The sequence below is a fragment of the Gopherus flavomarginatus genome, chromosome 1 (assembly GCF_025201925.1).
Source record: "Gopherus flavomarginatus isolate rGopFla2 chromosome 1, rGopFla2.mat.asm, whole genome shotgun sequence".
Taxonomy (NCBI): Eukaryota; Metazoa; Chordata; order Testudines; family Testudinidae; genus Gopherus; species Gopherus flavomarginatus.
The window spans coordinates 379,743,430-379,766,553 of record NC_066617.1 but is presented as its reverse complement, the minus strand read 5'-3'; the positions used below and the strand labels follow the sequence as shown (position 1 = coordinate 379,766,553).

The following is a 23,124-nucleotide window of genomic DNA, read 5'->3' as shown; positions in this document are numbered from 1 at the left end:
CCCTGGGCTGCCCCTCTGCCTGCACAGCTTCTGTGAGCGGTGAGTGCTCCCTAGTGTCCCCCCAGCACCCGCCATCGCCCCCCTGCGCCTGCACACCTGTGAGCTATGAGTGCCCCCTAGTGTCCCCCCAGCACCCCCCATTTCCCCGCTCCATCCCCCCTCTGCCTGCACAGGGGGTGGGGTTAGGGGGGCTGCAGGGCTGGACCTGCCTGAGTCCCGGCGCCGTGTCCCGGTGTGTGGGGGTGGGGGTGGGGTTGCAGGGCCGGACCTGCCCGAGACCCAGCGCCGTGTCCCGGTGTGTGGGGGTGGGGTTGCAGGGCCGGACCTGCCCGAGACCCGGCGCCGTGTCCCGGTGTGTGGAGGTGGGGGTGGGGCTGCAGGGCCGGACCTTCCCGAGACCCGGCGCCGTGTCCCGGTGTGTGGGGGTGGGGGTGGGGCTGCAGGGCCGGACCTTCCCGAGACCCGGTGCCGTGTCCCGGTGTGTGGGGGTGGGCGTGGGGCTGCAGGGCCGGACCTGCCCGAGACCCGACGCCGTGTCCTCATGGGGTTCGGGTGCCCTGACTCAGCATCAGAGCTTCCGTCGGGCTGGCCAAGCTGCGCTGTGGGCTGGGGCCTTTTGTTCTAGTCAGGTAATGCTCTGGGGGGCCCCCGGCAGTTGGGCTGAGACAGACCCCAGGAATGACGCTGGCGCAGGCCGGGCAGCCAGGCACCCGCACCTGGGACTGGCTGGAGCAGTCATTGCAGCTGGGACAGCAGCCAGGGAGCCCCAGCTCTGAATGGGTCTGGTCCTCGCTTTCCGCAGGGGGAGATGGCGCCTTGCCCAGCCTAGACGTGTCACCGGGCGAGGGGAGACGAGTGCTTTCCTCTGGGGGGCGGTCTGCATACACCCCGTCAGGGGCCGCAGAGTCCAGCGAACGGACCCTGCTCAGAGATGAGTCCCCTCTGCAGGGATGAATGCACCAAGCCGCCTTTTCGGAAGAGAGTCGGGTTTAGTAGCCACCCAGGGAGTCCTTAGGGGAGCCCTGAGGACTGAAGGGAAAAGCGCAGACCACTGATATGGGGTTGGCCTTGGCCAGTTCTTTTTACTGACCCCTCTCGGCTCCGACTGCTTGCGTGTACCAGTGTCGCTGAGGGCGTCTACGCGACAAAGTTTTGTCGACACAGGTTACGTCGGCATAGAGCCACTGCAGTTGTACGTGCCTGGTGCGTGTCACGCTCAGCTCCTGTGACGAAGTGGGAATGTTCCTGATGTGTTATGGGATTGCGGAGTGGGGGGAGTTGGCCTGGGAAGGTTGCAGGGGAGTTTTGCTGGGACTGGCTGCATTGGAGAAGGGAGGATACCTGAGCAGGTAACCTGAGAACCCAGGAAAGGAGTTGGAGGGGAGTTTGGGGGCCTGCCTGGGGGAAGGGAGGAGACCTGAGACCCCAGAGGGAGTTGGAGGCCAGGTGACACCTCTGTCCAGGAACCTGGACACAACGACTGGGGGCAGAGCTGGGGGAGGCTGAGTGAGAGGCTGGAGGGAGTTTCAGTTTGGAGCTGGCTGGGAAATGGAGAGGGGAGCCCCGACCAACAGGGCTGTGGCTGTGGCCGGGGCCCGCAGATGGACCTAACTGAGGGGGTCCTGTTGTCTGTACTGGCAAGACCTGTCTGGGACTGTGTTCCTGGCAGCTAATAAACCTTCTGTTTTACTGGCTGGCTGAGAGTCCTGGTGAATTGCAGGAAGTGGGGGGGTGCAGGACCTGGTCTCCCCCCACACTCCGTGACAGGAGCAGTAAAACAAAGGTGTACCGACGGGAACCAGGCGTGCTGAAGAGTCAATGAGGGGCAGTTTCAGGGGTGATTAACCCCTCGGAGTGTGTGCCCAGTGAGAAGGACTTTGCAATAACAGGGTCCCCTGGGGGATGCAGTGAGCGGTCCCAGGGGCGGAGGAGTCTGCAGCTCGACCCTGGCAGAGAGGTGGTGACCTCAAGAAGGGCTGGTGCACTGGGGGGTCCCCCTGGAAACCGTGGGGAGCGGCGAGCACCCCGGCCTGTGAGTGCCCAGCAGGAAGAGGTTTGCCCAGCGGCGCAAGTGTGACCTGGTGGAGCTGTACAAGCAGAGGGGGCTACGCAGAGGCAGGCTCATGAAGGACCAGCTGATTGCCCAGCTGGAGCAGGGAGATCGCTTGAATGAACTGATCCCTGTCTCTGCGGGAAGCAGCCTGGCAGATGCAGCACAGGCACCAGTGTCTGTCCCCGCTGGGAGTGGTCAGCCGGCGGCTAAGGGCTTCCCGAGACCCCCCCGCTTCCTATGCCTAGGGGAAGGGCGGGGAGGAGTCCAGTGAATGCTGAGGGCACCGTGACACCCCTAGACAGCAGGGGATCCTCCCGGCGGCACTCGGCCTCTGGAGCGGGAGGAGCTGAAATGGGGGAGACAGTTAAAACTGAGAGAGCTGGAGGATCGCGAAAAATAGAGGCAGCATGAACTGGAGTTGGCCAAGCTGAGGAGCAGCGAGCCCCCGGCTGTGGTGAGTGAGGGGGGCCCCAGGACTGCGCGGAGCTTTGATAAGTGCATCCCGGCCCAGCGTAAGGAGGGGGAGGACATGGATGACTTCCTGGAGGCCTTTGAGACGGCCTGCGAGCTGCACCAGGTAGATCCTGCAGACAGGCTTCGGGTTCTCCCCCTTACTGGACCCCAAGGCCGTGGCATTGTACAGCCAACTGGAAGGGGCAGAGAAAGTGGACTACGAACTATTCAAGCAGGCCCCGCTGCGTGAGTTTGGACTGACTCCTGAGATGTACCGGGAGAGGTTCTGGAGTCAGTATAAAACCCCTGAGGTCTCATATCTGCAGCTAGCCGTCCGCATGGAGGGATACGCCAGCAAGTGGGCAGATGGGGCCCAGACGAAGGGTGACCTGATTAAACTGCTGGTACTGGAGCAACTGTATGAGCGGTGCCCATCCGACCTGAGGCTGTGGTTGAGGGACCAAAAGCCAGAGAATCCGTGACATGCAGGGCGGCTGGCTGATGAATTTGTGAAGAGCTGGTCAGGGGTGGCAGGGAGGAGTCCCAAAGGAACAGGCCTGTCCCAATGCAGAGAGAGAGTCACCCTGGGACCTCCCAAAGGGGGAATATGGAGAACCCCCTCCCAAGGGGAACACCCAACATCAGGGCCAACCAACCAGCTTGAGGGGACCCACGGGACATGGGCTGCTATTATGTGGCCTCTCTGGCCACAGTATGGACCCAGGCTCAGGGACAGACTGAGCAGACTGAACCCACAGAGGGTTAACTGGGTAGAGACCCAGCCGGATGAGGGGCAGGCTTCCCAGGCAAGGGGGGCTGGCAGCTTATCAACTGCGCAGGAGGGAGGAGGGTCCCAGGCCAGCTGCTCTGGGGGGCTGGATGCTCCGGACACTAGGTTCTCCATTTACAGGGTGGACGTGGGGCTGTCCTTGTAGAGCGAGTGCTTTGTTCCCCTGGGGGTGAATGGGAGGAGGGTCAATGGGTACTGGGACACGGGTGCTGAGGTGACGCTGGCCCTGCCCAAGGTGGTAGCTTCAGATCAGGTGATGCCCAACACCTACCTGACCCTGACGAGGGTGGGCAGGACCCCATTCAAGGTGCCCATGGCGAGGGTACACCTGAAGGGGGCCAAGGAGGGCCCCAAGGAAGTGGGGGTGCACCCCCATTTACCCATGGAGGCGTTAATGGGGAGGGACCTGGACAACTGGCCAAGAAACCCCTAGTAGCGAGAGCCAGTGAGGGGCACTGCACCCTGACCTCGGGAAGGGTGCCTTGCCAAAGGCACAGGACCCAAACCCGGGGGGGAGGGAACGCCCAGAGACACAACTCAAGAAGGCTGTGGCTTCAGTCCCAGACAGCGAGAAAGAGCAGCTCCCCATCCCTGTCCCAGCTGCTGAGTTCCAGGCCGAGGTGCAGAAAGATCCCTCCTTGCGGAAGCCCAGGGACCGGGCTGACCTTAGTGCAGTACAGACCATGAGGAGAGGTTGCAAGGAGAGGTTCCTGTGGGAGAAAGGGTTCCTGTACCGAGAATGGGCTCCCCCAGGGGAAGTAGAGTCATGGGGGATCAGGAGGCAGCTGGTGGTTCCCCAGAAGTTTCGCCACAAGCTGCTGTACCTGGCCCATGACATCCCTCTCGCAGGGCACCAGGGAATCCGGCGCACCAGGCGGAGGCTGCTACAGAACTTTTACTGGCCTGGGGTCTTTACCCAGGTCCGACAGTACTGCCAATCCTGTGACCCCTGCCAGAGGGTGGGGAAGGCCCGGGACAAGGGGAAAATGGCTTTAGGAGCCTTGCCCATCATAGAGGAGCCTTTCCCGAGGGGGGCCAAGGTCAAAATGGGGGCTCTGAACCAAGAGAGCCAAAATCACAACCCCACAGACTGGAACACGGGGAGAAGACCCCAGCCCAGTTTGAACCCCTGGGGTATTGGGGTGGGAAAAGGGCACGGGCCGCATAAGCATTCCCACATGTGGACTACGAGTGCCATCGAGCACGCCGACCTAAAGGGGGGTGTGAAACTGGAAGGGCCTGGTGTAATTCTCACCCAGGAATGGGAGGGATGCTGGGGCGTCCCTGGGAACGTGGGTAGGTTCGAACTTCCCCAGGTCACTGGCTGAAGTGACCCCGCTCAGTTCGGTCTCGAAGGGGGGAGAGGTGATGAAGTGGGACTGTTCTTGATGTGTTGTTTGAATGCTGAGGGGGAGTATTAACCTGGGAAGGTGGCAGGGGAGTTTTGCCTGGGGGAAGGGAGGAGACCTGAGCATGTAACATGAGAGCCCAGGTGGGGGATTGGAGGCCAGGTCACACTTCTGCCCAGGAATCTGGGTAAAGGGGACACAGGCTTGGGGAGGAGCTGGGGGGAGGCCAGAAAGGAGATGGCTGGGGGGAGTTTGTTTGGAGCCGGCTGGGAAATGAAGAGGGGCACCCCAACCAATGGTGCGGTGGCCTCCCTGAGGTCTGCAGATGGACCTAACTGAGGGGGTCCTGTTGTCTGTACCGGCAAGACCTGTCTGGGACTGTGTTCCTGTGGGCTAAATAAACCTTCTGTGTTACTGGCTGGCTGAGAGTCCTGGTGAATCGCAGGAAGCCAGGGGTGCAGGGCCTGGTTTCTCCCCCACCCCCCCACTCCGTGACAGCTCCTTGCGTCAGCACTATGCGGACTCACGAGGAGTGCTTGTGTCTGTGCATGGGGCTGTATGCCATGAGCGAGGCCCAGCGAGCAAACTGCCACTCTCCAGTGTAGCATGTAGTGTAGACAGTGCATGGTGGGACAGAAACGAGAGCACGGGTGTGATGATGCGGTTCTGGCGGGACCCAACTGAGAGTGCCAATTCAGGACCAATTGCTCAAACAGGGCAGTCACAGCCCAAGGCTGGGGTTTTTCCACCTCTGAGGCAAACCAAACCAGCCAGACAAAAAGGACTTCGGTTTCACCCCACCGGCTAACCACAAGTCACACAAGCAATTCCCTTAGACACTTCCCAGCAGCACGTCTGGACCAGGCAAACCTGGTTGGCAGCCGTCCTGCCCTGCCTGGGTGTCCCCTCACTCAGCTGGGGTCTCAGCTCCCCCCATGCTCGGCGCTGCCCTTGCTGTCCCAGTGGGGCCAGGCAGCGAGCTCTCTGCTCTGGTCCCAGCATCAGAGCCAGCATGAGCCCCGTCTCCGGTGTGCAGGGGGGCGGGGAGCATCTCTCCCTCCCACTCAGCCCCAGGGGTCTGGTTACAGGTAGGCAGGTATCCTGAGCCCAGCAGCCCCTCCCCACTGCCAGCCAGGTCATTTGCATTTTCACTGACCATTTCCATCCCAGCCAATTGGTTCCCTGGATTTGCATTCAAACCGTCGGCCGTTACAGGAGCGGGGCCTGGATCTTGTCCCGAAGAGACACAGTCACCCCCCAGCAAGGGAGCTGGATACCAGGCTTTTCTGCAGAGTCCCCCTGGTTCAAATCACCCACCTGCTCAAAGGCAGTGAGGTGAGCATCCACATCCGCCCACTCCTTAACTAGGGGCAGCAATTTAGTGTCGAGGTTCCCTGCGGAACTGGCAGCCCGGGGTCTATCTCCTCTCACCCCTGGGGAGCCCCCATGACTCTCCGCTCCACCATTGCCAGTCCATGCTGCTGCTGCTTCTCGGGCTCTCGCTCTCTCGGACTCAGCTCCAATCCCATCCATCTCCGATCCCCTGATGGGGAATCCAATTGTGAAGACCCTCATCTGGTTGGGGACCAGACTCGGGGATGCCTGGCTGCTGCTCCAGCTGCTCCCAGATCCTCTTGTAGCCCCATCTGGGTCAGGAATTTGCTCCTCAGAGCGGTCCTCCTCCTCCCACTGCACGATTAATTGTGCCTGGGTGAACGTCCCCATGTGTAACCCTCTCTTTGTGCACAGGATCACAATGTCCTTCTTAAGGGGATGGTGATAGGCCATCACTTCACCGTTCCCAAGTGGCTCTGGACTCAGAGGGCCGTGTGCTCTCGGCTCCCCCAGGGTTTCCAGGGAGAACCCCTGGTGTGCCAGCCCTTCTTGTGATCACCACCTCTTTGCCAGGGTCGAGCTGCAGACTCCTTCGCCCCTGGGACTGCTCCTGCAATCCCCCGGGGAACCCTGCTACTGCAAAAATCCTTCTCTCTCCCAGGGTCGAGCGGCAAGCTCCTCTGCCCCTGAGACTGCTTGCTGCAATCCTCAGGGGGGCCCTGTTACTCCAACAGTCCTTCTCGCTGGTCACACACTCCCAGAGGTTAACCGCCCCCTGAAACCGTCCCTCTCTGAGCCTTCAGCACGTCTAGTCGGCATTATCCCTCCTTTGTTTTACTGCTCCCCAGTCACTTACTGCAGGAGGTGCCATTCACGGGGTGCAGTACATCCCACTGCTACCATCAGTTGTCATGGAGTCCCTGGACGATGCTCTGGAGCTGCTACCCACAAGCCAGGCAGGACTCTGGGGAGCCTCCTCTCCCTTGGAGCAGACTGTCTGCAGGGCAAGAAGCTCACACAGCTTCACCTTCCTGGGTCTGACCTTGGAGCTTGTAGGTACAGAGAAAGGGACCCATCAGCCGGGTCCATTCTGGGGGGCAATGAGCCAGACACCCAGGTCTGCACTTATTCCACATCCCCAGCCAGCTCCTAACTGAAACTCTCCAGCCCCTCTTCTGGGCTTTCTCTCTTTCCTGGGCCAGGAGGTCACCTCATCCCTTTGTTCTCCAACACCTTCAGTTGGCACCTTTGCAGGGAAGGGGCTTAGGCCGTTAGTTGCCTGGAGACAGAGTGTCGGCCATTCTCTGTGCAGACACCATCACACCGGTCTCCTAGGGCTCTGCAACAATCACACCCCATTATCCCCCAACCTAGATACTTGAGAACTGCATAAGGGAAACAGAGGAACCCACACAGTATTCAGAGAAAACATGAAGAACGGTCCCACTTTGTCACACACCCGCTGACCAGAGCTAATTCCCGAACTGGCCAGCAGGAGACACCGGTGTGGTGAGAGATGCTGGGACACGGGGGAATGTGGTTTTGGCAGAGGGAGGGGGTGCTGGCGTTCTCTACTCCCCAGATTAGATCTCTGTGGAAGAAGGAGCCCAATGGTTGTAGCTGCCTGCTGTGTCCTGCATAGCATTTGAGAAGCAAAGGAGGGAACTTGCTTCAGGGGTGCAGGGTGGAGGGGAGCGGCTGTCTGCTGAGTTGGACCAGCCAGACACCAGGGCTATAAGATGAGCTCAGCGAGGAGGTATGACTCAGGGGGCTTGAGAGGAACTGTGTGGTGCTGCACATCTGTGCCTGTGCCACTGCCGGTGCGCTAGTCCTAGTCCCACTGGGGCGCGTGCTGCGCCAGGCTGTTTGCTGCTCCTGTGCGGGGAGGGTGCTCAAGACTGTTCCTTTCACGGCCAGCGTGCATTGTCCAGCACGTGTGGTAAGCCAACAAAGGCTAATTGCTTTATTCAGTGATGAGAGCAGCACCCGACAAACAATCTGCGGAATGTACTAGTAAATCCTGGGGAATGGAGAGATTTTTGGCACCATATTAAACAGACAAGGGAAAGGAAAAGTGTTGTGCGTCGGCGCTGCACGTCCATCGGCTGTGGCTCTCCTGGGTCAGTGAAGGGGAAGTGGTAGTGTCTGGAGTCGAGAGGTCGGGGTAGCCATGCTGGAGTGGTCTGGGGATGGGAGGGAGGGACCCAGGCCCACCCACTACTCTGGGTCTCAGCCCAGGGACCCTGCAAACAACAGCTTCCCCCGGACCCTCCTTTCACCATCAGTCTGTCAAGTCCCTGGGCCACTTCCCCACAGCCTCAGTTCCCTCTGTTCCCGCCTGTGGCTCCAGCTCCTTTGCCCTCCTCTTCCCTGAGGCTGTGTGGAAAACGGAGGGTGCAGGGATGTGCTCTGCTTCTGTTCACCCAGGCGCAGAGAGGCCCGCCTGCATTAGCTGAGCTTGGAGGTCCACAAGTGCCTGCAGCATCTGTGTTTGCTGCTGGAGAAGCCCTGTTACAGCCTGGTGCAGCTCCCCCTCCTTTGCCTGCTGGACCTTTCTCCGCTCTCCTTCTCCAGGCTGTCTGCAGTGCTCATCCCCCAGGCCCGGTGCAGCGCTGGCTTGCAGCATCTCGTGGAACCCGTCGTCCTGCCACTGTCTCTTCTTCCCTCCTCCTTATCGGGGTCAGTCACGCCCCGGGTGTGGCAGGGGATCCCCGCAGGGCCACAGTGGCTGCAGCTTCAGCTAACAGGCCCGGGGTGCCTAAGTCAGTATTGTTTGTACAGACCATGAGACCCCCCTTCTCCGGCTCTCCTAAAGTGGTAAGCAGGGTATGATGCCTTGATGCCCCATCTCCTGCTCCCCCCGAGCAACTGGATCGGAGCGCCACCAGCACAGCCGCTTCTCCCCATCGGCCCCGGAGATCCAGCATCCCTTGTGAGCACCAGGCAGGAGCCAGCGGGGCACTGCACCCCCCAGTGGAGAGCTGCTGGGTGTGCTCGCCCCGCAGGGCTACCAGGAGAGGGAATTACAGAAATGGGGGGGGGGCGCTTCTGGTCTCTGTGACCCCTGGGCGATGGAGTTCACAATGATGGTCAGAATGGGGGCATTGTGGGACAGCTGCTGGAGGACTGTTAGGGTCGACATAACACACTTGTGCTGGGTCCAGGTCAGTACATCGTCTGTGGCATGCCACGGCTCTGGATGTTACGGTGTCGGTGTAATGGTGCTTACGTTGGCGGGAGGCAGCTTCGAGTGTAGACACGTTGTCACAGAGTGTGGGGGAATCCGGGCCCTGCACCCTCGGCTTCCTGCGATTCCCCGGGACTCTCAGCCAGCCAGGAAAATGGAAGGTTTATTAGACGACAGGAACACAGTCCAAAACGGAGCTTGTAGGTACAGAAACCAGGATCCCTCGGGCAGATCCATCTTGGGGGGCATGGAGCTTAGACCCCAGCCCTGGGGCGCCTTCCGTTTCCCCAGCCAACTCCAAACTGAAACCCCTCCAGCCATCTCACCCTGCCACACCCCCTGGCTCCTTCTTCAGCCTTTGTCTGGTTTCCTGGGTGGAAGGTGTCACCGGGCCCCAACTCCCTCCTGGGCTCAGGTTACAGGCTCAGGTATGATCCCTCAAGTGAAGTCACCCCGGTATCCCATCACCAATGCAGACAGTCCCGGTAAAACTCCCACGCAACATTCCCAGGTCAATCCGCCCCACTCCCTGCTCCGTCACACGTGTGCACAGCTGGGGTCACGAAAGGTGGTTTCTGTTGGGCTAAAGCTGTAGCATAGGCCAGGCCCTAGCCCGTGCTGAAAGCCAACTATTGTTTTCCCCCCACAGGGTAATGCAAAATACAGGGGAAACTGAGGCAGGAGTTAACGGATATTACAGAAAATTCCCCCTCTTTTCCCCCTGGAGACTGAGCTGAGCAGGGTCCCTTGAAGCAGCGACCCGGGGCAGTTCAAACCAAGCAGAGTTACCCGTAGGTGGCCCAGCAGCTTTTCCAGGGTCTTGGTCCCTGGCTCGCATGCACCTTCCGGGTCCCCCCAGCTCACCTCAGTTCCCCATCCAGCGCTTGGAACAGTGCCACGCCCTGCCTGGGCACTGGGCTGCTGATTGTGCCAGCAGGGGGCATGTGGGGACTTGGGGGCCCCTCAGCTCTTTGGCCAGCCCAAACCTGCCACCCCCTCCTCCCCCTCGTCTGCTGGGAGTGAGGGGGGCAGCGACCCACCTGCCTCCGTGTGTGGCTGTCCTGGCTGTAGCCTGGGGGGCCCTGGGCTTAGGTGGGGGGAGGGAATGACTTCTGGAGCGCTTAGTCCTAACCCAGCCCTAGCTCTGGGCTCTGGTGTCCCAGGGGCTGGTGAGGCCAGGGGCAGGGTGCTCCCCCGCCCGTCCCCCATGGGCAGGTCCCTGCTGGAGTCATCCCAGCCACACGTATGCCAGCCCCCCTCTCCCCTTTGGGGGTAACCCATTTCCCTCTCCCCAGGCAGCGCCCTCTTGCCTCCCCCCGGGGGGCTGTACATCAGCCCCTCTGTGCCCTCCCAGTTGAGGAGGGCTTGCTGAAGCCAGCCAAGGGCCTGTGGCCACCCGGCCTCACCCCCCCACTTGGAAGCGGGTGGAAGAGTGCTACCAAGTCCAGCCCGAGGGATTAGAACATTTCCACGTGCATCTGACTCTGGGGTCGCTGGTCTCGGGGTGCCAAGGGAAGACCAGGTCCCCGACCGACATGAACCCCAGGAAACCGCAGCCCTTTGACTGAAGGGTCTACGTTTCGCCCCCTTCTAATTCCACATTGCAAATTATCCAACCATGATCTTGAAATGCCGCTTCCTGAGGTGGGGGAGGGAGCCCCTGTCTCTCCTGGCTCCTGCAGGCGTCGAGAGAGGAGCTGAGACCATCAAGGTGCCAAGACAACGGAGCAAGTGGCAATGGATGAATCTGAGACAAAGCCATGCAAGCCCCGCTCCAGCTCCCAGCCTTGCTCTCATAAGATCAGAGTCTGGGACCCCAGTCGCTGTTGCTGAAGGAGAACCCAGCAGGCGGCTGGCTGAGCACCAACCAGGGAAAGGGTCTTCTCCACATGCGACCAACAAGAGTGTTACCAACAAAAGTGCTAGTGTAGACAGAGCCTTGGTATATTACAGCAACAGTATTCCCTTCATCAGCCAAACTTGTCGTCTCATCAGAGAAAGCTATCCAGATAGCGTGACAAGCTGTTCTCCACTGATTGGCATGACAGTAGAACCTCAGAGTTATGAACACCTCGGGAATGGAGGTTGTTCGTAACTCTGAACTGTTTGTAAGTGAACAAAACATTACGGTTCTTTCAAAAGTTTACACTGAACATTGACTAAACACAACTTTGAAACTTTACTATGCAGAACAAGAATGCTGTTTTCCCTTTAATTTTTAGTAGGTTACAATTAATGCAGTACTGTGCTGTATTTGCTTTTTTGGCAGGGGTCTTGTCTCTGCTGCTTCCTGATGTGTACTCCCAGTTCCAAAGGAGGTGTGTGGAACTCTGAGGTTCTACTCTAATTAGATCACCCTCCTTTAGTTCTTTATTAATCTAGTCCCATATCAGCTGCTCCATTATCTTGCCCTGGATTGATGTCAGGCTGACTGGTCCGTAATTATCTGGGTAATCCCATTTACCCTTTTAAAAACTGGCCCATTCACTTTCTTCCAAGCGTCTGGCACTTCCTCAGTGCTCCGAGTTGGCATCCTTTCATCTGCGAGAGACGGTGGGAATTACAGCCTATGATGTAGATGGTTTGCAATGTCTCGTGTGACTGAATAGTCCAATCAGAGATTTGCGTCATCGCTGGCAGTTATTGCAAATGTCTGTAACTTGGGAGCTGCTTGCGTCCTACAGGCTCTTTTCTCTTCAAGCTTTGGGGGGGCCAGTTTCTGTCATGGGCTTTGATACCCGGATGGAGACGATGGCGTCACTTGTTACGATCACTTGCCAAGATTTCCCATTGGTCAGGATCAAGTCCAGATTCCTTCATATCTCGCTTGCATGTGTCTTCATAGAGAAGTTTGGGATGTCCTGTTGTTCTTATTCCCTCTGATAGCTCCCCGTCTAGCATGTCCTTGGGTGTGCATCTGTCTTCCAACCTACTCAGATGGCCCAGCCAAAGCACAGTCGTCTTTGCTTGAAAAGGGCAGTCGCACTTGGTAAATTTTCCCTTTGAAGAACCTCTGTGTTTGCTGACTTTATTCTGCCATTTGGTGTTGAGTATGTGGGATAATCCTCCAGATGAGCATAAATTGTCCATGTTTCCCCATCATACTTGAGGGCTGAGGATGCAGGCTTGGTACACTAGCATTGTGGTCTTGATGGGCAGCTTTGAGTTGTTCCAGGCTATTTTAGTTAGTCTGCTAGACGTGGTGGCTGCCTTTCCAATGTGAACATTTAGTTCTTCATCCAGTGAGAGGCTGCATTTGGGGGAAAGAGACCATCAAAAAGGACTGGTTTGAAGAAAATGACGCGGAACTATTAACTCTCATCAACATTAAGAACACATCCTATCTGGAACACAACAAGAAACCAACAAAGTACCAAAGTGAGACTTCAACATGCAAAAACTGAGGTACAGCGAGCAAGCAGACGCTGTGCAAATCATTACTGGATCAAGCTCCGTGAAGAGATACAGACAGCCTCAGACACAGGTGTCACGGAGTGTGGGGGAGTCAAGGCCCTGCACCCCCGGCTTCCTGCGGTTCACCAGGTCTCTCAGCCAGCCAGTAAAACAGAAGGTTTATTTAGATGACAGGAACACAGTCCAGGGCATGTCTTGAAGGTACAGACAACAGGACCCCCTCAGTCAGGTCCATCTGAGGGGCCCCAGGGAGGCCAGAGCTGCAATCCACAGGGGACCACTTGCTGCAATACCCAGGAGAACCCTGTTACTACCACAGTCCTTCTTGCTGGTCACACACTCCCAGGGGTTAATGGCCCCCCGAAACTCCCTCTCTGAGCCTTCAGCACACCTGGTTCCTGTCAATACGCTTTTATTTTACTGCTCCCCAGTCACTTACTGCAGGAAGCGCCATTCGCGGGGTGCAGTAGATCCCACCTCTACCACCTGTTATCACAGAGTGTTTGGGAGTCATTGCCCTGCACCCCCCACTTCCTGCGATTCACCGGGACTCTCAGCCAGCCAGTAAAACAGAAGGTTTATTAGACGACAGGAACACGGTCCCAGACAGGTCTTACAGGTACAGACAACAGGGCCCCTCAGTCAGGTCCATCTTGGGGGGCACAGGGAGGCCAGAGCCCTGTCTGGGCTCCCCTCCATTTTCCCAGCCAGCTCCAAACTGAAACTCCCTCCAGCCATCCCCCCAGCCTCCCCCCAGCTCCTCCCCCAGCCTTTGTCCAGTTTCCCGAGCAAAAGTGTCACCTGGCTTCAACCCCCTTCCTGGTTCTCATGTTACATGCTCAGTATGTACCCGCTCAGGTATCTTGCTTCAAGGAAAGTCTCCCATCCCCAATGCAGACAGTCCCGGTAAAACTCCCCTGCAACCTTCCCAGGTCAATACTCCCCTCTCCCTGCTGCGTCACAGGCACCCACACAGTATTCAAAGAAAACATTAAGAACATTCTGAGTTCGTCACAACGGGAAACCTCAAAGGCATGTATGACAGCCTGAAGAAAGGTCTAGGTTCCACTGTCAACCAGGTTGCCCCTCTCAAATCGCACATGAAAGCAACTGTCCAGTTTGCTGAGTCCACTTCGGACGAAAAGCGGCATGTGTCATGGTATATTTCCCCAATCTGAACCTTAGAGTCCCAAAGATGGGATACCAGCATGAATTTCCCTAAGCTTAATTACCAGCTTAGATCTGATAGCTACCACCAATCAGGACTTGGAGTGCCTGATACACTCTGGTCCCCCCAAAACCTTCCCTGGGGACCCCCAAGACCCAGACCCCCTGGATCTTAACACAAGGAAAGTAAACTCTTTCCCTCACCAGTGCCTCTCCTAGGCTTTCCCTCCCTGGGTTACCCTGGAAGATCATTGTGATTCAAACCCCTTCTCTCTCCTTCTCAGGCTTTCCCTCCCTGGGCTATCCTGGAGAGAGAGACAGATTCAAGCTCCGTGAATCTAAAACAAAGGGATCCATTCCACCCTTCTCCCCTCCCTTCTCCTTCCCTGTTAAGTACAGACTCAATTCCCTTGAGACTCACCAAGGGGGAAAAAATCAAACAGGTTTTAAAAAGCAAAACTTTTAATATAAAGAAAGAAAAAAAAAGTAAAAGTTGTCTCTGTAATTTAGATGGTAAAAGTTACAGGGTCTTTCAGCTTATAGGCACTAGAGGGAAGCCCCCCCCCCCCAGCAAAATACAATTTAAAATACTTTCAGCAAACTACACATTTGCAAATACAGAAAACAATCAAAAGACTATAACCGCCTTTCTACTTAATACTCACTATTCTGAATATATAAGAGACTGTAGCAGGGAGATTGGCAAGAAACCTGGTTGCACATCTAGTCCCTTTCAGGACTCAGAGAGAACAAAGCAAAACCCAAAAACCACAGACAAAGGCTTCCCTCCACCGAGATTTGAAAGTATCTTGTTTCCTGATTGGTCCTCTGGTCAGGTGTTTTTGGTTCCCTGTTTGTTAACCCTTCACAGGTAAAAGAGACATTAACCCTTAACTATCTGTAAAAGCAGCAAAGAATCCTGTGGCACCTTATAGACTAACAGACGTTTTGGAGCATGAGCTTTCGTGGGTGAATACCCACTTCCTCAGATGCATGTAGTGGAAATTTCCAGGGGCAGGTATATATATGCTAGCAAGCAAGCTAGAGATAGCGAGGTCAGTTCAGTCAGGGAGGATGAGGCCCTGTTCTAGCAGTTGAGGTGTGAAAACCAAGAGAGGAGAAACTGGTTCTGTAGTTGGCAAGCCATTCACAGTCTTTGTTCAATCCTGAGCTGATAGTGTCAAATTTGCAGATGAACTGAAGCTCAGCAGTTTCTCTTTGAAGTCTGGTCCTGAATTTTTTTTGCTGCAGGATGGCCACCTTAAGGTCTGCTATAGTGTGGCCAGGGAGGTTGAAGTGTTCTCCTACAGGTTTTTGTATATTGCCATTCCTAATGTCTGATTTGTGTCCATTTATCCTTTTCCGTAGTCTGTCCAGTTTGGCCGATGTACATAGCAGAGGGGCATTGCTGGCATATGATGGCGTATATTACATTGGTGGAGGTGAATGAACCAGTGATGATGTGGCTGATCTGGTTAGGTCCTGTGATGGTGTGGCTGGTGTAGATATGTGGACAGAGTTGGCATCAAGGTTTGTTGCATGGATTGGTTCCTGAGCTAGAGTTGTTATGGTGCGGTGTGCAGTTACTGGTGAGAATGTGTTTCAGGTTGGCAGGTTGTCTGTGGGCAAGGACTGGCCTGCCACCCAAGGCCTTTGAAAGTGTGGGATCATTGTCCAGGATGGGTTGTAGATCCTTGATGGTGTGTTGAAGGGGTTTTAGCTGGGGGCTGTATGTGATGGCCAGTGGAGTCCTGTTGGTTTCTTTCTTGGGTTTGTCTTGCAGTAGGAGGCTTCTGGGTACACGTCTGGCTCTGTTGATCTGTTTCCTTATTTCCTCGTGCGGGTATTGTAGTTTTGAGAATGCTTGGTGGACATTTTGTAGGTGTTGGTCTCTGTCTGAGGGGTTAGAGCAGATGCGGTTGTACCTCAGTGCTTGGCTGTAGACAATGGATCGTGTGATGTGCCCGGGATGGAAGCTGGAGGCATGAAGGTAGGCATAGCAGTCGGTAGGTTGTCGATATAGGGTGGTGTTAATGTGACCATCACTTATTTGCACCGTGGTGTCAAGAAAGTGGACCTCCCGTGTAGATTGGTCCAGGCTGAGGTTGATGGTGGGGTGGAAGCTGTTGAAATCGTGGTGGAATTTTTCCAGAGTCTCCTTCCCATGGGTCCAGATGATGAAGATGTCATCAGTGTAGCGTAGGTAGAGAAGGGGCGTGAGTGGATGAGAGCTGAGGAAGCGTTGTTCCAGGTCGGCCATAAGACCAGACTTCAAAGAGAAACTGCTGAGCTTCAGTTCATCTGCAAATTTGACACCATCAGCTCAGGATTGAACAAAGACTATGAATGGCTTGCCTCGCTATCTCTAGCTTGCCTGCATATATATACCTGCCCCTGGAAATTTCCACTACATGCATCTGATGAAGTGGGTATTCACCCATGAAAGCTCATGCTCCAAAACGTCTGTTAGTCTATAAGGTGCCACAGGATTCTTTGCTGCTTTTACAGATCTAGACTAACACGGCTACCCCTCTGATCCTTAACTATCTGTTTATGACACGGCCCCCAAATCGCAGACAGTGGGAAATGTCACTGGCGGTGATTTCTTCCTAGAACTTTAGAATAAACAGATTAATACAACACATGCACCTTTACATATACTACTAAGTATGTAAACTACAAGACTTTCTACATTTGAAGGACCAATTTTAACCAGTGGATTTTGGGAAACTTTCACGGGAGAGTGCATTAGCTACTTTGTTAGAAGCTCCTGAAATGTGTTGAATTCCAAAATCAAAATCTTGGAGAGCTAAACTCCATCAAAGAAGTTTTTTGTTGTTTCCCTTGGCAGTATGAAGCCACTTTAGCGCAGCATGGTCAGTTTGTAGCTGGAACCGCCGTCCCCAAACGTATGGGCGTAGCTTTTCCAGGGCGTACACAATGGCGTAGCATTTCTTTTCACTGACTGACCAGTGACTTTCCCTCTCAGACAGTTTCTTGCTGAGAAACACGACAGGATGAAATTCTTGATCTGGTCCTTCCTGCACTAAAACTGCTCCCACACCACGCTCAGACGCATCTGTGGTTACTAGGAATGGTTTGTCAAAGTCTGGGGCCCTTAGCACAGGGTCAGACATGAGCGCCACCTTAAGCTGGTTAAAGGCCTTCTGACACTCATCAGTCCACTTAACTGCATTCAGCTGGGTCTTTCTGGTCAGGTCTGTTAGTGGGGCAGCGATTTGGCTGTAGTGTGGTACAAATCGCCTGTAGTACCCGGCCAAGCCTAAGAAGGATTGGACCTGTTTCTTTGACCTTGGGACAGGCCACTTTTGGATAGCATCCACCTTGGCCTGTAGGGGGTTTATGGTTCCTCGACCCACCTGGTGTCTCAGGTAAGTCACTCTGTTTTGGCCTATTTGACACTTTTTGGCCTTAACAGTTAGTCCGGCCTGCCTGATGTGCTCAGAGACCTTTTCCAGGTGTTCTAGGTGTTCGGGCCAGGAGTTAGAAAAAATGGCCACATCATCGAGGTAGGCAACTGCATATTCTCCCAATCCTGCTAGTAGACCATCTACCAGCCTCTGGAAGGTGGTGGGTGCATTTCGCAGCCCGAAAGGAAGCACATTAAATTCATACACCCCCGCTTGGGTGATGAAGGCTGACCTTTCCTTGGCAGGTTCATCTAGCAGTACTTGCCAGTACCCCTTGGTTAAGTCTATTGTAGAGATGACCTGGGCACGTCCCAATTTCTCCAATAGCTCATCGGTGCGTGGCATGGGATAGTTGTCTGGACGAGTTACCGCATTTAGCTTACGGTAGTCCACGCAAAAGCGTATTTCCCCATCTGGTTTGGGTACCAGAACCACTGGAGATGCCCATGTTCTGGTAGATGAGCATATCATACCCATCTGTAGCATGTTCTGGATCTCCCGTTCTATAGCAGCTTGGGCATGAGGAGACACTCGGTAGGGTGGGGTTCTAATTAGGTGAGCATTACCTGTGTCAATGGAGTGGTATGCCCATTGAGTCCGTCCTGGGGTGGCTGAGAACAATGGGACGAAGCTAGTGCACAGCTCCTTGATCTGTTGCCGCTGCAGACGTTCCAGGGTTGTGGAGAGGTTCACCTCTTCCACGCCACCGTCACTTTTTCCTTCGTAGTATACACCTTCAGGCCACTCAGCGTCATCTCCTCCCTGGGCTGTAAACTGGCAAACCTGTAAGTCTTTGAAATAAAAGGGCTTCAGAGAATTAACATGGTAAACTCTGGGCTTTAGGGAGGAATTGGGAAATACTATGAGGTAGTTAACAGCTCCCAGGCGCTCTTGGACCGTGAATGGCCCTTTTCATGATGCTTCCATCTTATGGGCCTGTTGCGCCTTCAAGACCATAACCTGGTCTCCTACTTTGAAGGAACGCTCCCTGGTATGTCTATCATACCAGGCCTTTTGCTCCTTCTGAGCATCCTTTAGGTTTTCTTTAGCAAGGGCTAAAGAGTGTCGGAGGGTGTTTTGTAGGTTGCTTACAAAGTCCAAAATGTTAGTCCCTGGAGAAGGCGTAAACCCCTCCCATTGCTGCTTCACCAACTGTAATGGCCCCTTAACCTTGTGGCCATACACAAGTTCAAACGGTGCAAACCCTAAACTGGGATGTGGTACAGCCCTGTAGGCAAAAAGCAACTGCTGCAACACTAGGTCCCAATTATTGGAGTATTCGTTGACGAATTTACGTATCATGGCCCCCAAAGTTCCATTAAACCTTTCCACCAGGCCATTGGTTTGATGTTGGTATGGAGTGGCAACCAAGTGATTCACCCCGTGAGTTTCCCACAGTTCTTTCATGGTTCCTGCCAGGAAATTAGATCCTGAATCTGTAAGGATGTCGGAGGGCCAACCTACCCTGGCAAAAATGTCTGTTAGGGCCAGGCACACAGTGTTAGCCCTGGTGTTGCCTAGAGCTACTACTTCCGGCCATCGGGTAGCGAAGTCCACGAAAGTCAGTATGTACTGCTTTCCTCTGGGGGTCTTTTTTGGGAAAGGACCCAGAATATCCACAGCTACTCGCTGAAATGGGACCTCAATTATGGGGAGTGGCTGGAGAGGGGCCTTGACCTGGTCTTGGGGTTTTCCCACTTTTTGGCATACCTCACAAGACCGGACATACTTGGCAACGTCCTTGCCCATCCCCTCCCAGTGGAAGGACTTCCCCAACCGGTCCTTGGTTCTGTTCACCCCAGCATGGCCACTGGGATGATCATGGGCTAAGCTTAAGAGTTTCCCCCGGTACTTAGTTGGAACCACCAACGGTTTTTCTGGATGCCAGTCTTTTCGATGTCCACCAGAAAGAGTCTCCTTGTATAAAAGTCCTTGTTCTATAACAAACCGGGATCGGTTAGAAGAGCTGAGAGGCGGTGGGGTGCTCCGTGCCGCCACCCAAGCTTTCTGAAGGCTGTCATCTGCTTCCTGCTCAGCCTGGAACTGTTTCCTGGATGTTGGAGACACCAGTTCCTCCTCAGACTGTGGCCTTGGGCTTGGTCCCTCGGGAAGTGATGTAGGTAATGGGGTTGTTTCCATGGCTGGTGAACTGCTCTCCGCTGGTGCACCAGGTGGTGTTTCACGCTCTGGCTGAGCCTCTTGGGTCTGGTTGTCTGCTGCTTCTGCCAGTTCAGACTCGCTGGCGCCCTCTGGCGTTGGGGTTGTAGATGGGTTTGCAAGCACTGGCGTCAGTGCTGGCAACGGTTCTGCTGCTGGTTGCTTTTCCATTTCCTGGTCTGGGACTGGAGGCACTGTGGTGGTTTCAGTGGTTGGCAGGGGATCTGGGTCCACTACCTCTGTCTAGGTCTCTGCTAACACAGACGGGGCCCCTGTGGACGGCTCAGGAACAGGAATGGGTTGGGTCTGGAAGCTTGCCTGGTTTGGCTACATGTAACCATTCCCACTCTCTTGTCCCGCTTCACCTGGTTGGCCAAGTCTTCCCCCAGTAGCATGGGGATAGGATAATTGTCATAGACTGCAAAAGTCCACATTCCTGACCAGCCTTTGTACTGGACAGGCAGTTCAGCTGTAGGCAAGTCTACAGCTTGTGACATGAAGAGGTAAATTGTCACTTGGGCCTTTGGGTTGATGAATTTGGGGTTGACGAAGGATTGGTGGATAGCTGACACTTGTGCCCCCGTGTCTCTCCACGTGGTAACCTTCTTTCCACCCACTTTCAAAATTTTCCTTTGCTCCGAGGGTATTTGAGAGGCATCTGGGCCTGGGGATCTTTGGTGTGACGGTGGTGTAATGAATTGCACTCGGTTGGGGTTCTTGGGGCAGTTGAGTTTTATATGTCCCAGTTCATTACACTTAAAGCATCGCCCAGCTGACTGGTCACTGGGCCGAGGTGGGTTACTGGAGACTGGTGAGGTGGGATAATAGGTAGTCTGGGGCTTTCCTTGGGTTGTAGGGGGTTCTTGGGCTGCCCTCGGTTGTAGGGTTTATTGTTGGTGTGCCCCCTGGGGTATTCGTTCCCCTTGACAGTAGCTTTTTTCTTTTCTGTCACTTCCATCCATTTGGCTCCAATCTCCCCCGCCTCGGTTACCGTTTTGGGCTTCCCATCTAGGATGTATCTCTCTATTTCCTCAGGAACACCATCTAAAAACTGCTCTGTTTGTATCAGGAGGTGCAGCTCATCCAGATTGTTAACCTTTGTTCCTGATATCCAGGCCTCATAATTCTTGGCAATGTGGTAGGCGTGTCGGGGGAATGACACATCTGGTTTCCACCTTAGGGCTCTGAACCGCCGACGGGCATGCTCAGGTGTTAGCTCCATTCTGATTCTGGCCTTGTTTTGAAAAAGTTTATAATCGTTCATGTTCTCCTTAGGCATTTCAGCCGCCACCTCTGCTAAGGGTCCACTGAGCAGTGGCCTCAGCTCTATCATGTGCTGGTCTTCAGAGATGCTGTACCCAAGACAGGTCCTTTCAAAATTTTCTAAGAAGGCCTCAGTGTCATCACTTGCCTTGTAGGTGGGGAATTTTTTGGGATGTGGAACAACAACTGGCAAAGTGTTGTTAGGATTGGCTGTGTTCTGTTGCTTAGCCTGTTCTAGTTCCAGGGCCTGCTGGTGTGCCTCCCTTTGGAGCTCTGTTTTTCTTTTGTGGTCCGCGTCTTTGGCTTCTTGTTCTCTTTTGTAGGCATCCTCTTTGATTTTTTCTTCTCTTTCTCTCTTATTTCTCTTTCTTTTTGTTTTCTTTCCATGTCTCGCTTGTGGTCGGGGTCTCTGAGGTGTTCCTCTGCATCCAGTCTTGCTAGTTCCTGTTTCAGGTCCTTGGAAGTCATGGTTCCTGCTTTCTTGTGTTGGGGTGCCCTCTGGTGTTTACTGCCTGAACTGCTGCTTATTTGTTGCCTTCTTAGGGTTGCTTAGCAACAGTGCCTTTCTCAGTAAAGTAAAAAGAAATAAAAAACCCTTTCATTTGCAGATGTGCTTTGCTGGAGTCTGTTGCTGACCACTTAAGCCTGCTTTGTTTAACAAAAGACCCTTGTTAAACCTTAATGTGTGTGTGCTCTCAGGCAGTCTCTCTGCACAACCAGAAAGGAGAAAAGGACAAAAAAATTGTTCTGGCTGTAGTTTAAAAAACCCCCTTCTCTCTGCTTATAAGCAGCTAGCAGAGAAAAAAGAAAAATAATAATCTTACTGGCTTTTTTGGGCCTACTTTATCCACACCACTACCAACATGTCATGGTATATTTCCCCAATCTGAACCTTAGAGTCCCAAAGATGGGGTACCAACATGAATTTCCCTAAGCTTAATTACCAGCTTAGGTCTGATAGCTGCCACCAATCAGGACTTGGAGTGCCTGATACACTCTGGTCCCCCCAAAACCTTCCCTGGGGACCCCCAAGACCCAGACCCCCTGGATCTTAACACAAGGAAAGTAAACTCTTTCCCTCACCAGTGCCTCTCCTAGGCTTTCCCTCCCTGGGTTACCCTGGAAGATCATTGTGATTCAAACCCCTTCTCTCTCCTTCTCAGGCTTTCCCTCCCTGGGCTATCCTGGAGAGATAGTCAGATTCAAGCTCCGTGAATCTAAAACAAAGGGATTCCACCCTTCTCCCCTCCCTTCTCCTTCCCTGTTAAGTACAGGCTCAATTCCCTTGAGACTCACCAAGGGGAAAAAATCAAAAAGGTCTTAAAAAGCAAAACTTTTAATAAAAAGAAAGAAAAAAAAAGTAAAAGTTGTCTCTGTAATTTAGATGGTAAAAGTTACAGGGTCTTTCAGCTTATAGACACTAGAGGGAAGCCCCCCCCCAGCAAAATAAAATTTAAAATACTTTACACATTTGCAAATACAGAAAACAATCAAAAGACTATAACCGCCTTTCTACTTAATACTCACTATTCTGAATATATAAGAGACTGTAGCAGGGAGATTGGCAAGAAACCTGGTTGCACATCTAGTCCCTTTCAGGACTCAGAGAGAACAAAGCAAAACCCAAAAACCACAGACAAAGGCTTCCCTCCACCGAGATTTGAAAGTATCTTGTTTCCTGATTGGTCCTCTGGTCAGGTGTTTTTGGTTCCCTGTTTGTTAACCCTTCACAGGTAAAAGAGACATTAACCCTTAACTATCTGTTTATGACAGCGTGAAGCAAGGATGTGTTCTTGCACCTACATTCTTTGGAATCGTCTTCCTGGTACTTTTGAACTGTGCGTTTAAGGACATGAAAGATGCAGTGTATCTCCACACAAGATCAGCTGGGAAACTCTTCAACCTGTTCCAACTTTAGTCAAAGACCGAAGTCAAAAAGATGCTAATCAGGGAACTTCTATTAGCTGATGATGCTGCCCTCACAGCCCACAGTGACGATCTACTACAAGAACTCATGGGTCGCTTTTCAAGTGCTTGTCAGGCATTTGCTCTCACCATCAGTATTAAGAAAACAGTTATATTAGGACAGGGGGTTCCACAAGATCCTTCAATTACCTTAAATACAAACCAGCTAGGAGGAGTCCAGAAGTTCAGCTGTTTAGGTTCTACAGTGAGCATTGATTTGGGGCTTGCTCCTAGGTTTTGCTCTATGGCTGTAATCTTCACATTGCTAATAATCAGCGTCACAGTCAGTGGATGGTATTCTTTTGACGACTTGATGCAAAGAGTTGTAAAATGTCTCCTCCTGAGGGGTAGATTTGAGTGCTGGTGCATAGGCACTAATGGTGTTCACAGAGCTGATGCTTGTCTGAAGTTTAAGTGAGATGATACACTCTGACTTCCCAATCGGTTTTTCTAGGAGCTTTACCCACTTGTTTTGCACAGCAAAACCAACACTGTGCAGACGATTTTCTTCACTGCCTTTACCTTGCCAAAAGAAGGTGTAATGGGTCTCTTGACAGAAC

At 53.8% G+C, this 23,124-nt stretch overlaps 1 protein-coding gene across 17 annotated transcripts in view; it reads left to right on the top strand.

Moving 5' to 3' along the window:
- The window catches only part of TRIM3 (tripartite motif containing 3), a 68,026-nt gene that overhangs the window by 7,508 nt on the left and 37,394 nt on the right, over positions 1-23,124 (top strand). For 7 of the 17 annotated variants that reach the window (XM_050959228.1, XM_050965679.1, XM_050964847.1 and 4 more), the window contains one exon: positions 7,355-7,489. The exons of 2 other annotated variants lie outside the window; for them this stretch is intronic. Coding sequence is in view for 3 of the 15 variants with exons in the window: in XM_050954679.1 (XP_050810636.1) it covers positions 9,052-9,371 (320 nt within the window). In the remaining 12 variants the exon portion in view is untranslated. 8 more of the 17 variants (XR_007774761.1, XM_050956724.1, XM_050957504.1 and 5 more) reach the window with 7 other exon arrangements.